The sequence below is a fragment of the Chenopodium quinoa genome, unplaced genomic scaffold (assembly GCF_001683475.1).
Source record: "Chenopodium quinoa cultivar QQ74 unplaced genomic scaffold, ASM168347v1, whole genome shotgun sequence".
Classification (NCBI taxonomy): Eukaryota; Viridiplantae; Streptophyta; class Magnoliopsida; order Caryophyllales; family Amaranthaceae; genus Chenopodium; species Chenopodium quinoa.
Window position 1 is genome coordinate 3,423,375 of NW_018742684.1, and position 14,563 is coordinate 3,437,937.

Genomic DNA, 14,563 nt, shown 5'->3' on the forward strand with positions numbered 1-14,563 from the left:
AACTTTACTTTCATGCATAAAAGAGATATATATTAGATATGGCACTTATAAACAAATAAATAATCAATGACATTCGCAAATCAGATCATTTAGCTTCTTCCCTACTGCTTTCTTTGCAAAGCTAACTAATTAAGCTTCCTAACCTTCCATTTTTTTGTTTCTTTTTCTCTTGCTTTCTAATACCTACCTTTTGATTAAATAAACTAATTCCAAAGTTCCATTTCACACGGATTTAATTACAATTAATAACTCAACAAAGCTCATATTACAATATTAGTGCATCTTTCTTGGCATGTTCTTATGGAATTGGGTGCAAAGTAGATTCTAAATCAATAAAGTTATGACTTGATCAATCGATCGACCTAAATCTTAATTAATTTATTAGCTACATACACACTACTTTTTAGCATATACTTATTTTAAGCATATACTTATGATATGAGTTTTTGACTCCTTTCATTGGGTGTGCATGAGTTATAACATGCTCTTTGAATGCCTTGAAGATCCAACAAGCAAATAGTAATTGGAGAGAATCTTCTTCGGTCTAAAAGGGAGGAACATATGAATTTATAATTCACACATTCATTTTTCATAACGAACTAAAAGTATAGTAGTTGAAATAAAATGTAAACTAACATACTTTATAAAAATAATATCGAAACACAATCAAATAAACAATTGGGAATCAAATTGAACCTCCCTCTTATATTAAGTAAATCTTATTAATATATTATCAATTCTACAATCAAAAACACACTTGGTATAGTAATATAAGCATGACTAAATTCTTATTTATGCCTTTTAAAATAAAAAGAGGGAATTATATATCATAATAAATTACATTATTATGTGTGCCTTACTAAAAAAAAAACCTAGGCACAACCCCAAAAGAGTTACATATTTACAATCTCCCATGCAAGTATATATATTTCCCTCCTTTCAATATATATATATATATATATATATATATATATATATATATATATATATATATATATATATATATATATATATATATATATATATATATATATATATATATATATATATATTTCCCCAAGATTTACTAAAGAACATGAAAACCCTAAAAATAGACCATTTCTTTATTTTATTTAAAAATGATATAAGATCATTAATAAAATAAAATTATGTTATATATATATATATATATATATATATATATATATATATATATATATATATTTGGTGCAATTGTTAGAGATATGAGATACAATCAACATCGAAAAAAATAATACATTTAATATTTTCCAATATAACCATGTCATATAAATCCGATATTGATCATATCTCATATAAATAACAAGATTAAGAAACAGGAAGGCGGCCATGATGGCGATGATGATGATAATTATGATGATTAAGGAAAAAAAACCTGGAGGGTTTAGGTTGAAAACTCCCTTTTCTTTGAAGATGATGACTTGATGATTTAATAATCTAAAGAAAAAAGGCTTTCAAAGAATTAGCCTTTGCCATTACTGCTAATTCCCAATAATTATTATTCGAAATAATCCTTTTATTCTTGGAATGGGAAAGGGAATGGGAATGGGAATTGCGATGTAAGTGGCAGCGGAATGAACCAGGGTGAGTGGTTGGAGAACAAAGACAAGTGTGTTTGGAATTGGAATGGTTGGGATTTGAATTCTTTCCTTTTCTTCTTGACATTATTGTTAGTATTATTACTTGAAGGTGGTAAATTAGGAATATAATGGGAAAAGGAATTGAAATACCTTGTAAATTTATGTTGTTGTAAACTATAAAAGCTTTGAGTTAGCCAAGTTTTTTGGAGGTTCTATTTATAAGTGCGGCAAACTGCGGAAAGGTGGCGGTTTATGAGGATTTATAGTTAGTTATTAAGATTTTGGACTTAATTAATTAGTTGGGTTTATAAAAATTAGTTACGTTACTAAGACTATAAATTTGGTTTGGTGTCAATATTTTCTAAATATTTGGCCCACATGTTGATTTGTAGATGTGTAGTCAATGAAATTATTCATGCATGGGGCAGTTTAATTTGGGTATTTTTATATATGTATGCTTCTAGGCCTTACAACAATGCATTGGGTCATGGCTCATGGGTGTACACTGAATAATGTAATATTGAATAATGTAACTATAACTACAACTACGTAGATGTTTTGATATGATGTATCCATTAGCTTATGTTTAATTCACCTATGTCAGCTATTCGATATACTGTGAAATAATCTTTGTTAATATCGCCACATTGATGTAACCCTAATATAATCCTTATAATTTTATGGGTTATCGCCTTACCATGGAGTATTGAAAATTGAAATTGTATTTCATGGCCCTCGTCAAAGGAGATGTTTGACGTGCACAAAATTATGAAATTGATTTTCATCACTTTGTTGGAAAAATTGTTCTTACTAAAATTATCCTTACTTGCCTTTAAGATAATATTTGAGGCTTTGTGCAAAGTTTACTTGAACTTATTTTTTAAAATTTATTTTGAATGAACTTGGTACACCATATATTTAATTTAACCACATATTAATTTTTAAAACATTCGTTAATTATATTTTCTCGAAATTGAAAAAAATATATAAAATTGCTAAGGAGTATACATTAATCTCATTAAGACATTTATGTAAAAGTAGGAAAAAGTTATGAAAATAATATACTTATGCAACTTAAAATGCTTAAACATATTCCAAAAATCCACGAATATATGAAATACTTCCAACTTTATTAATTGTTGTTGGATGATATATACAATAAACTACTACGTATATGATATCATTCATAATTGCCATAATCTAATCGTACAGTTTCTTTCCTTAAAGTGGCTCCATATATTAAAAGTGCCATCTTCTAGCAAGAACAAACTACATACATTACCAATTACAATAATTACAATAATTACATTCCATGAACACCAAGGTGATACTAGCTAATGATTTCGAATTATTAGGCAAGAAGATCATATGTTAAATTAATATTATCTGAACTTCAATTCATGAGAAAAAACCTGGTAGGCTTGGGTTCAAAGTTCGTCCTCCTTCGACGATCATGCCTCGATGGGTTAAGAATAACTTGAAGGAGAATCACATTTTTCGACGAATAATTATTTCCTTTTGTTAGAATTCCGATTTTATGACTTACATTTCGAGTTATAATCCTCGTTGAGTTTGTAAGGTTGGAAATGGAAGCGGCATCATTAATATTCGCATTGGCATTATTGGCAATGGCAATGGTTTTGGACTTGGAATTAGAATTACAATTGAAATTTCGGTGCAAATGGCATCGAAATGAACCAGGGTGCTTGGTTGGAGAACATGAGCATCCGGTTTTGGATGCCATGCATAGAAATTTTGGAACGATAAATAAATTTAGTTGGTGATAGATTATTTACATTATTTTTGGGATGGTATAATGTGTGATTCACATAAAACCTTACCTATGTTTGCGGTATGATATATTACGTTGTAATTATCTGGCTAGTTTACTACTCCAAAGTACTAGAAATATCTTCAGAGTATTGAAGCCTAAAACATTATAATATCTCCGTTAATTATTATTTGCAACAAAGGAATATTTTATGTCTCTCAAATAATACCCCTTTATTGCACATAATAATTAACGGAGGTAGTATTTTGGCACAATAAAGTTTTCCAATGCATTCTATAAACTAAAAGTCTAATTATTGTACGAGTATAACAAAATAAATATCTTTGATTTTGTCTGCCTCTTTACAAGCCTAATAAGTTGAGACATCAGAAATATCTTCAAAAAAGGCCTAAAACATTATATTTTGGCCACCCCATTAACTTGTTCTCTAATCACTTGTTGATCCATTTATCAAAGCAAAAATGTATAATAACTACTTTGTGTTAAAATTCACCAATGCGGCAATGCATGATTTGAATTATTGATTGAGTAGCTCTAACTTTATCATCAACGTTACAATATATTATCTAAGGCTTTCAATAATATGACAAGTCACCTAGAACCAATTAATTAAACCGAATCAGTGTCGTGAGAACAATATCATGAAGTGTTTTCCATATATGCATTTATTAATGCTTTGAAAGTAGCCAATTTGGGCAAGTAATCAAACTTGATGAAGTTTAATAACATCTAAAGATGTCGGCTTTGGGTGCCTTTTGTCTGTGGCAGTGACTTACATTAGTTATAAGTTGTTTTCTTATACAAATTCTAAAGTTAAGAAGTTTCGTTCATATATACTATTATTACAAATGGACGTTTCAGTGCAGTGAACAGGTATATAAGTCGGCAAAGCAAACCAATTCTAGGAACTACACTATGCCACTTTGATGATGACATATTACCAAATAATTCAACCACAAATTAAAGTGCCTGTTTTGCTTACCCCTAATATTTGAATACAACTTTGAACTCTATTCAATTTGTCGCATATTTATGTAAGTCGCGTATTAATTTTAATATACTTAAGGTCTAGTCAGGGTCCTCATGATTTTATTAATTGAATAATTTTTTTTAATAACATTTCATTTTCTCGTGTTATCTTTCATCTTTTGTTTTACTATACGTATGTATAGGTATTGTATCCGTATTCCTATCATGGGCCCAAAATATGGTTCACTCTGTCCCTATCCTTCTTACGTTCTGTACTATTTAGCATTGGGCTAAAACACTTTCTGTATCACTAATTGGTCTTTTCAGGTATGTGAATGGTTGAGTACTTTTCTTAAGCAAGAGTTCATTCTAAGCATTTCCACCAAATGTATCATAACAAACTCAGTAAAGTAGTATTCCAAGTAATTGACATTTTTCATTATAATTTGAATTAATAATGTGACAACAAAATGGAGCCGATGTATGACCATGACCAATTCCGTGACAGCATACTTGAAGAAATAGAAATAGGCCAACCAAGGTACAATAAGATCACACAGGCACAAGCACAACCATTAACTGAAGGCAGGTAAAACCATGTATGGATTCAAAAAGTGTTTACACAAAGAAAAATGACATTAAAGAATTATAATGAACACTAAAAACATTAACAGATGTACGATTAGCAGCTAATTCTCTCCCTAGTACAATTCCGTAGTATCAATATGTCTCAATACAAAGCCTCATACTGTCATACAGCAACAAACTGCAATACCAGGAAATGATGAGACATTTGTATCTATTTCTAACATATACTCACATAAATGTCCATCTAGGTCTGAAAATACGAATGACAATAATGTACAAAGAACTCTCGCACACTACATCTGTATACACAAAAGAATGAACAATATCCAACTCGAATATCTCCTGCAGTTCTGCCTCCCCCTAGAGCATATTAGAAGGTTTTTTAGTGGCCAGCCATGAATTGCTTGGTATAGACACGATGCCTTCGCTCCCTGGCATAGATAACCCAGAAGATCAAAGAAAACATAACAGCAGCAGACACCAACACCAGACCAATATAAATCCATTGGGTGTATTTCCTCAATCCAGGGCAGTGGTTGGCACTGAAGTAGCTAAAAGTGCTGCGCACAAAAGTACAGTCCTGAAGATTAACCAAGAATGGCGTGTAATGATTCAAAGCATAGCCCACATTTTCTGCTGAATTCATCTGGCTATACATTGTAGGTGTTAACCGTCCTGTTGTGGTACAAATCTCATTGCCGCTCACTTTTTTAATCTCGCAGACATAGTTCTTCCACACCTATATGATAGAAAAAAAACATCCTCAGATCATAACACGATATATTTTATGTTTTGAAGATGACCATATTAATAAATAAAAGACAGCTCCTGATGCAAAGTCCTGTGCACTCAGGGCCTATTTCACCAGCAGACTTTTGTTTTTGTCTGCATATTATTCATATACTTAGGAAAAAGAACTAAACTGAAGTTCCATATTAGATTATTTGAATAAAAACTACACTAATTACAGAGGGCTTTTGTGGGAGATTTTGGAAGGGAAGCGAAGAGGTGCATTAAGTATTCTTACCTGGGATGCATTGTTGAAGTTAACTTCACCCGATGCACATGTGCGATTAGACAGATTTGAGTTATATGGGTTGCAAAGATTAGGCACCGATGGACCTGATTGGTTGAAGTACAATGGTGGAGGAGTATTGGGAGGTACATTAGTGTTAGCAATATTGCCAATCACCAAGTTGACCAAGCCAACTAGTTGACTAGTAACTTCTTTGGATCGTAACAAAGTTTCTTGTGCAGTTGCGTTATCCACACAAGGCAAGATGTCATCCAAGGCTGTGTGTGATGTTGGGTTTTGGACCCACTGATCCATGGAAATACAAGTATCTGCAACCACACTGGTAAAACCACAATATAAACCACAATATAGTCAGACTTCATACCTACACATTAATACTTGCATTTTATACCTTTTATACACTAATGTGAATAACCAAAAAATGTATACATAAAGAGTAACCTCTTCAGAGATTTATCTTGTCCAACCTGTGTACCTAAATTTTTGTTCTCGACCCAAAAAATGATATCTTCATGCAACTCCCCTCCCAGCATATAAAAATGCAAGAGATAAGCAATACTGATTTATGTTTGGAAAAAGAACTTGCTTCTGGGCTCTCTTTGCCACTCTTTTCCCATTCAAAAGTTATAAACCAGCCATCATACTGTTGCAAAGTTAAAGTATTTTCTATTCTCTGATTTATTTCTAGAGGAAGGGGGTATTAGATATAAGCACCTTCTTTTCTATAATTTCATTCACGAAATAATTTATATATCTCATGTATTCCGGCATGACATGGAATCTGACTATTGTGCTTGTGTTATTTTCACGCTTCCATAGTCATATTTTTCTTTGATAAAAATGCAAAGCAAATTACCAAGCCACTATCTCCTTAAACAAATGAAAATGATTGGTCAGGAATATATACATCTTGGAGACCGTTGAAAATGTCCATGAAGACGCAATCTTCAAGGAATTTTTCATGAAAACAGCTATAGAAGCCAAATTTAAGCCACAAACATACCCACTTAAGTCAAGACAACAACAACAGCAGGAGAATAGAACAAATCTAACATTTATCTAGGTGATATCAGCTTCGCAAATACAATGCAGTAAGTGCAAAGCACAAGTTCTGATGAAGTCATTCAAGATAGCACTATGCATTCATAAGAAACATAGAAGTTTAAAACTGGATATTGAACAAAACAATAATGCAATCATTTGACAAACAGCACAGTCCAGAACGCATTACAAGCACACTAAAGCTGACACTCAATTTCATTCAACACATCAGTCACTAAATAAGAGTCCTAAATTATTACTTTGTGCCAACGAGTGGATAACACAAAGTCGCAATTCATCCCAATAAAACATGAGAAACTTTACAGTCAAACTTACTTGTGGAGGACAAGAAAAACTCCGCATAAGATGAATGTTATTGTCACCAGAAGCCAACCTACAATGACCAGTCTGCAATCATATACAAGACACAAAGCAAGTGAGAAAGAAACTAAATTAGAACAACAGACACCAATGCCAAAATGAAGAAAAAAAATACAGCAGAAAAAGAAGAAGAAGCATACGTGTACACGAGACATTGCACTCCAAAAATTGACAGCACTGCAACCAGAAAACATAGTTGATAATTAGATTATGATAGCCAAGAGTGTCAGGGAAATCAAAGTCCAAAAGAGACAGCAGTGTAACTCACAGAATCCGACAAATGCCAGTAAAAGCATTACTGCTGCAAGAATAATCAGGGCTAATCTCCTACAGTGAGTGTAACAGCCAGAGTCAATAACGTACAAAACACAAAAATCAAAATCAGTATCAGAGACAATGCAAGAGCCTTACACAAAATCTAAGACCCGCCGAATTTTTTTAGAGTTTTCATTGGTTCGCGATTCAAGAGTATTGGCAGCAGAACTCATCTTCGTCTGAATATCACTGATCTTGTTCTGGAGAGTTTCTGGTAGCCTCATCTGCCCCACACCAATGTTTTTTGCCTCGTCGAGATAATGTGAGACATTGTTAAGGTTTTCAACAGTATAATTTGCTTGATCTACAACATAACGCAGTGTCGTTGCGGTACTATTATGGAACTTTTGCTGGCCAGTATAGAGAAATATACAACCAATACTGCGGCAGTAACAAAACATACAATTCATGTCATGTATAATAGACTGGAAATGGGAATTATACAAGATCTACATATCTAATCAACACTGGCCAGTAGCAACACTGAGGGAGGTGAATAAATCAAGAAGAGCTTCAACTTTAGATTTGTAAATTAGTTATGAAGGAAGAAATAAAAGGGCAAATATAACATTTTTTTTAATTCTACTTGGCAACGAGGGGAAAAAGGCTTCACAATTCATAGCACATGTGACCGTCGTAGGTGTTTGGCCATCAGAAACAGTGGCCATTATAGACATGTAGGTGCAGTTGTTGAAAAATAGTGGCAAGAGTAAAATCCCCAGATACTCAAAACTTCTATCTCAAAAAACATAATTTTATTTTGAGATTCTACCAATAAGCACAAACTTTATAATTTTGAGTTCAGTCACATTCATAGCAAAGTTCTAGAATTAAATCAACCAAAACAATCTGTGCTTTTATTAGTCTGATACAAAATTTCCATGGTTAACAATCATCGCAGCCTAACTAGCTAAAACAAACAACTTTTGAGACAATAAACACTTTCAATTGTATCAACTGTTTTGTCAGTACAAAGATTTCTAACCTTTGTACTGAGTACATTACAACTATGTTATAGTTTTTTCCCAATTAGAGTCGATACTTAGAGACAAGAAAATAAAGAAAAGGGTTACTTGGAATACTTACATAGCAGCAATGGTGAAAAGTACCAGGCAAATGAGCGAAAGTGCATAACAGACTCGAGAATACCCATAAGGAGCTTTTCGACAACAGCAGAAGTATAGGCAGGTGCATATCAAACTTAACCCAAAAATCAAAAACCACACTAGAGCAACAACGAAGAATGGGACTGCTGTGAAAGCCACAGACTGCATTAAGTAACACGAAAATGTCAGCAGTGGAACGACATAGAGAACCCATCAAAACTGCAATTAAATAGCACTCAACAGGTAGAAAAAACTGAACATCGATAAATACAAGAATCATAACAAAATTAAGGCCACACAAAACATAAGGATACAACACATTGTGCAAGAAATTAAAAATCAAGACACATTGAAGCAAAATTGTAAAATGAAAACAAGCAGCAAACCACATTACACTTAATCTGGAAATTTCAATAAGGAAACCATGAACCAAACTTCACAATGAAGCTGAAATCCATAATCCAAATCTTCGGACAAATTAATAAACTACTAAATAACACAATTCACTCCACCAACAAGCCAATATTCAAATTCAAGTACCATACAAGAAAACGTGCAGGCAACAAATACATCAACTTCACAATTTATATTAAAAAAATTGAAATTTAATCTAATACCCATTATTTTAACTGCAAATAATCAAACTTAATCCCAAAAAAATTGGTAAATTTCATAAAGACTCAGCAAACAACCTAGACAATTTCAAGAAAACAGATGATTATACTCCATTATGAAATTCTACAGCTAAAATAACCTAAATTAAAATCATGCCATACCAAAACCTCATAAAATTAACAAAAATTTCAACTTTATAATCCAAAATACACCAATATAATAATTAAACCCAGTGACCCAGAAATTAATCATTAAAAAAAAAAAAAGGGCAGGAAAAAAACAAAAATTAAATAGATAATAAAAAGAAAGAAAGAAATACTAACAGCCCAGTAATGTTTATCGGTGATATTCCAACCACCAGTGTAGCGATGAAAATGATTAAGTGGGTCCCTTCTGTAAGTGTTGTGAGCAGCCAATTTCAATGAAGAATTTCCTTCTGTTGTATTTTCAGCAACAGACCTCCTATTATTAATTACCCCTGTATACATTAAATTTAATTTAATTAAAAACCCAAATCATTAAAAAGATTGAAAATTGCATGATATAAACTAAAAATAGAAGTGAAAATCTTCTAAATTTCAAATTTTTGAGAGAGAATAGTGAAAGAAAGAGTGAAAGTGTGCAAACCTTGAGAGGAAGAAGAAGAACCCAAATCTTGAAATGCATTGGAAAATGTGAAGAAAAAGAATAAAAGGGTGAAGAATATGAGAATTGATCTGTTTACATATGACATTATTTAGAAAGCTTTGAATTTTTTTTTTCTTTTTTTTGTTTGTTTTCTTAGAGAGAGAAAGAGAGAAACAGAGGAGGAGAGAGAAAGAGAAGAACAAGAACAAGAAATGAGGAAAATGGCAATGTATGTGCTATGTTGTGGGTAGTTAATTGGTGTTTTATGTTTTCGTTTTTTTTGTTTTGTTTTTGGGTGTTTTCTGAAAAGAAAAGAAATGTGTATTTTGCATAGTATATTGGTAATTAATATCTGTCTTGATTTTATGTTCTTAAGACGCGTTTCCGTGTTGATGATAGAAAAAAAAAACATGATGATATTATGTTAAATAATTTTGAGAAAAGAGCTAAGTTGATTAAAGTAGCCTATTATACAACGTTAATATGTATATCTTCAAAGCTTTAATAATTGGTAGATTTGCTAGATCTCTAAAAAAGCTAAAGAAAAGCTAATTGAGCGTCTAATTGAATATATTTGCTATAGTGCATTTTATTATTGCTAATATTTCTCATATCTATATTGATTTGTTGTTGTTCTTCCAATTAAATTCTCAAATTAACATCTTATATAGTAGTATATGAGTTGATTCTAATTTGATGGTGTGTGCTATATTCAATTGTTTTATTTTCATTATTATCTATACAACTAGACTAATTTGAATTTACTTGAAATTACTTTATAAGAGAAGGAAATTAGGAGCTGAACTGAACTGAACTAAATTGAACTGAAAATAAACGTATGAAAACAGATCCTGTGTCCGAATTTATATGTACTTATACAGTTATACTAATATGAAATAATTAGGCCTTGTTATTGTTGTGGATTTAATTACGACATTATTATCACTTTTTCTGAATTATCATATAAAAGAATTAATTTTCCTAAAATGATGATTGACGAGTATCATTAAGGAGAATGTAGTACTACTAAATTATTAGGCCTTAATGTAATTTTTTTAACTTTTAATTAATAAACTACTAAGTTCATAGTATAAAATATTGTGTGTAGATTATCAGAAGTTAAGAAATAAATTACTCATTGAAATACCATTTTGGCGGTATAACATCCACAATTTCCACATCGTACTAATTAATACTTCGTTCCATGTATCAGAACAGTATTTGCATACACGTTGAATAACACAAAAAATTTGCTTCTTCAAAGTAATAATTATCATAAAAATGGAGCATTTTTGGATTCATTAGGTGAAGTTGGTACTCGTATACAAATATTCAATAAAATAATAAGTAGTTGATGCCAATAATTAGTGAAACCTCCTTGCTGTCGAACCTCCAAAGTCAAAGAAATGTAGGTAAAAACATAAGTTTTTGAAGAAATATTCTCATATTTAGAGATGTCACGTTTAATTTTATGCAAAGTAGGTACTAATAATGGTTAAGAAAGCTCCTAAATTGCACTGTTACTATATCCGGAAGCCAAGGTTACTTTAGAGTTGCTTTAACTTCAACATTTATACTTGTGTAGGCATTAGTAAACTAGTTTTGTTACTTAACCAAAGAGTGAGTTATGTTCTAAGTAATCTTTCAAGTTAATTGTATAAAAACACCCCTATTCAAAAAAAAAAAAAAAAAAAACACCCTATATACAAATTAAAAACAATTCTCACTTCTTTTCTTTTAATTCAATTATTAAATAAATAGTAATATAATAATTTTAAAAAATAGTAATATATATATATTATAATCCAGATCAAAGTACGTACAAGTAGTGAAGATTTTTTTTTCGAAGTCTCAATATATTGAAAAGTCGGGGTAACCTTGTGTATTAATGTTTTCACTATATGAATATGATAATCTGGTAAAACTCTTTCATTGACGATGTATACATCAATTTTTGAAACAAGACGTATTTAACAATTTAATTATCCATCCAAACTCCAAAGTTCCAACTCAACTTCATAAAATTTTCTTCCAATTAAATAAGTAGGTGGTAATTCATGTAAGGGAATAAATGTTTTTTTTTTTGAAAATGGAATAGAACCAAACAAGAAGCTCATCAGAGCTATCACATGGTTATCGAGAGATGATATATTTTTTGTATAGAATAAGATTGTCAATTAGGCTTAATATATAATTAACTTCAAACCCGGGTCTTTCTCTTAATTAATCACTGAATTATGACCGAATAAGCTACTTAGAAACGTGTTATGCTGTTTGATGGTCATTTGTTGAGCAAAGATTCTGCCACTTTTTTTTTTCTTTCTTAAATTCGAATTCTGGTTCTTTATACGAGTATTTAAATTAAGCCATCAAAATTATTGTTTTTATATGATCATTTCATGAGCTCTCACCTTTTCCTACTGCTTTTTTTTTTTGGTAGAATATCTTTCTGTCACTTTCGTTATATTTGGTTATATATATATATATATATATATATATATATATATATATATATATATATATATATATATATATATATATATATATATATATATATATATATATATATATATATATATATATATTTATATATATATATATATTTATATTTATATATATAAAAAGAAGATATTCCCACAATGTAAAGATTAAAGACTCAAAAGGCCAGATCAACGTGACAACATAAAACAATTGTAAAATTGTAATGCAAAATGTGGTAGACCACTCTTTCATACATTCAAGCATGTAACGGGCCTAACGGCTAGTTGGCTACTAGTACTTGTATTAGTTGTATAAAAAGCTCTTCAAATTGAGTGTGGCCGATTGATGCTTGGACTAATGAAGTTCATTAATATTGAAATTGTTTGTAATAAGAAATGTAAATAAATTTGATGTAAATCATGTATGAGTATACAATTTTTTTCCAATGAGAGATGCAATGACGAGTTAGAGATATGTTTCAAATATGAGATATAATAAATGAAATATATATATGCAAAGTATGTTTTATCATATAGAGAGGAGTTTGGGGAATTGAAATATTAAAGTGATCATTGACACTGAAATTAGACGATATACTATGATAATAATATATATTTCCTTTTTAGACACTATCATAATTCATAACAATTCTTAAAGGTTTGAGAGTCACTCACTTGATACAAAATACGTACATAATTACATATTATATATTTGAGAAAAAAAGGGTTAAGATATTCAAATCAACTACAAAGTAATATTTAAATCAAACACAATTAAGCTAGCCTGTCAATCCAAACAAGAAACATAAAAAAAGTCTACCTGTAGCGTTGTTCACCCCTTGGAGAAGTGATTATTTGTTCTAACTTAAGAATGATTAGTTGCCAAAAAAAATAAAAAAAAAATCTTAAAATTCCATTAGATTGAATCAAGTTGCGATCATTAAAAAATTGATTATCAGCATAATTGCATAAAGCAATAGACAAGCTCTTTATTCTATCAATATCTCATAGTATAAGATTACATTACCAATATAAATCTTTGATTATATACCACTTGTCTCCCAATTTCGAACCTTATAAAAGTTATAATGCTTGTTACTCCCCACAATCATGCACTACATCAATGCCGGCATCACCAATTTATGGTTAGAGGGTTTTAAATTATTATATTAATGCAAATGTATTTGATATATATTTCTATTCATGCATAGCTGAAAATATGTATAGAAAAATTGTAGAAGTGTGTAATTCTCCTTAGTTGGAGTATTCTCATTAATCAATATATATATATATATAACCTAATAATAAGAGCCCTAATTATACAACATATATTTTACAGAATATTAACAAGATAATATATAAATCTATTATCTAACACTTCCCCGCAGTCGAAGCGGGAGGAGGACGAATGCTGAGACTAGGGGTGAAATGGTTTAAAACCGAACCAAACCGAAAACCAAACTGAATAACAAATATGGTTTGGTTTTTTTTTTTAAAGTGGTTCGGTTTTGGTTTTGAAAAAAAAAATATTTCGGTTTTCGATTCGGTTTCGGTTTGAGAAAGTGAAAAACCGAACAAAACCGAACCAAACCGAAATTAGGCCCAAACCCAAAAAATTACCCTAGCCCAACAGATTTAACCCTAAATATATAAAGGAAAAAAAAACCCTAATTCTCATATTTCACCTCTCCTTTCCTCTTCTATCTTCTCCGCGGCTCCACCCTCCCTCTCCTCTTCTCAGTCGTTTTTCACTCTCTCTCCTTTCCTCTTCTCAGTTCGCACTTCTCTCCCTTCACTCTCTATCCTTTTCTCTTCTCAATTCTCACTTCTCCACCTTCACTTGCATCACCTTCGACGAATTTTTGAGGTTTTTTGAAGTTTGAACTCAATAAAGGGCATCAACTAAAGGGGTTTCATGTCAAATTCGACCATGAAAACACTAGATGGTCGAATTTGACCTTTGAAACCCAAATTTGAGGTTTTTCGGTGGAATGTGAGGTATGTCCTCCTTTTCT

General features: G+C 31.0%; 1 protein-coding gene across 1 annotated transcript; it reads right to left on the reverse strand.

Moving 5' to 3' along the window:
* Positions 1–4,940: 4,940 nt before the first annotated feature.
* LOC110722847 lies at positions 4,941–10,520 on the reverse strand. Its single transcript, XM_021902148.1, has 9 exons — positions 10,069–10,520; positions 9,765–9,919; positions 8,807–8,988; positions 7,817–8,101; positions 7,674–7,732; positions 7,546–7,582; positions 7,361–7,432; positions 5,975–6,302; positions 4,941–5,686 (listed from the first exon to the last, which is right to left on the reverse strand). The coding sequence occupies exons 1-9, from the start codon at positions 10,172–10,174 to the stop codon at positions 5,330–5,332; spliced, it is 1,581 nt and encodes a 526-aa protein (XP_021757840.1). The 5' UTR covers positions 10,175–10,520; the 3' UTR covers positions 4,941–5,329.
* Between the last annotated feature and the right edge of the window lie 4,043 nt (positions 10,521–14,563).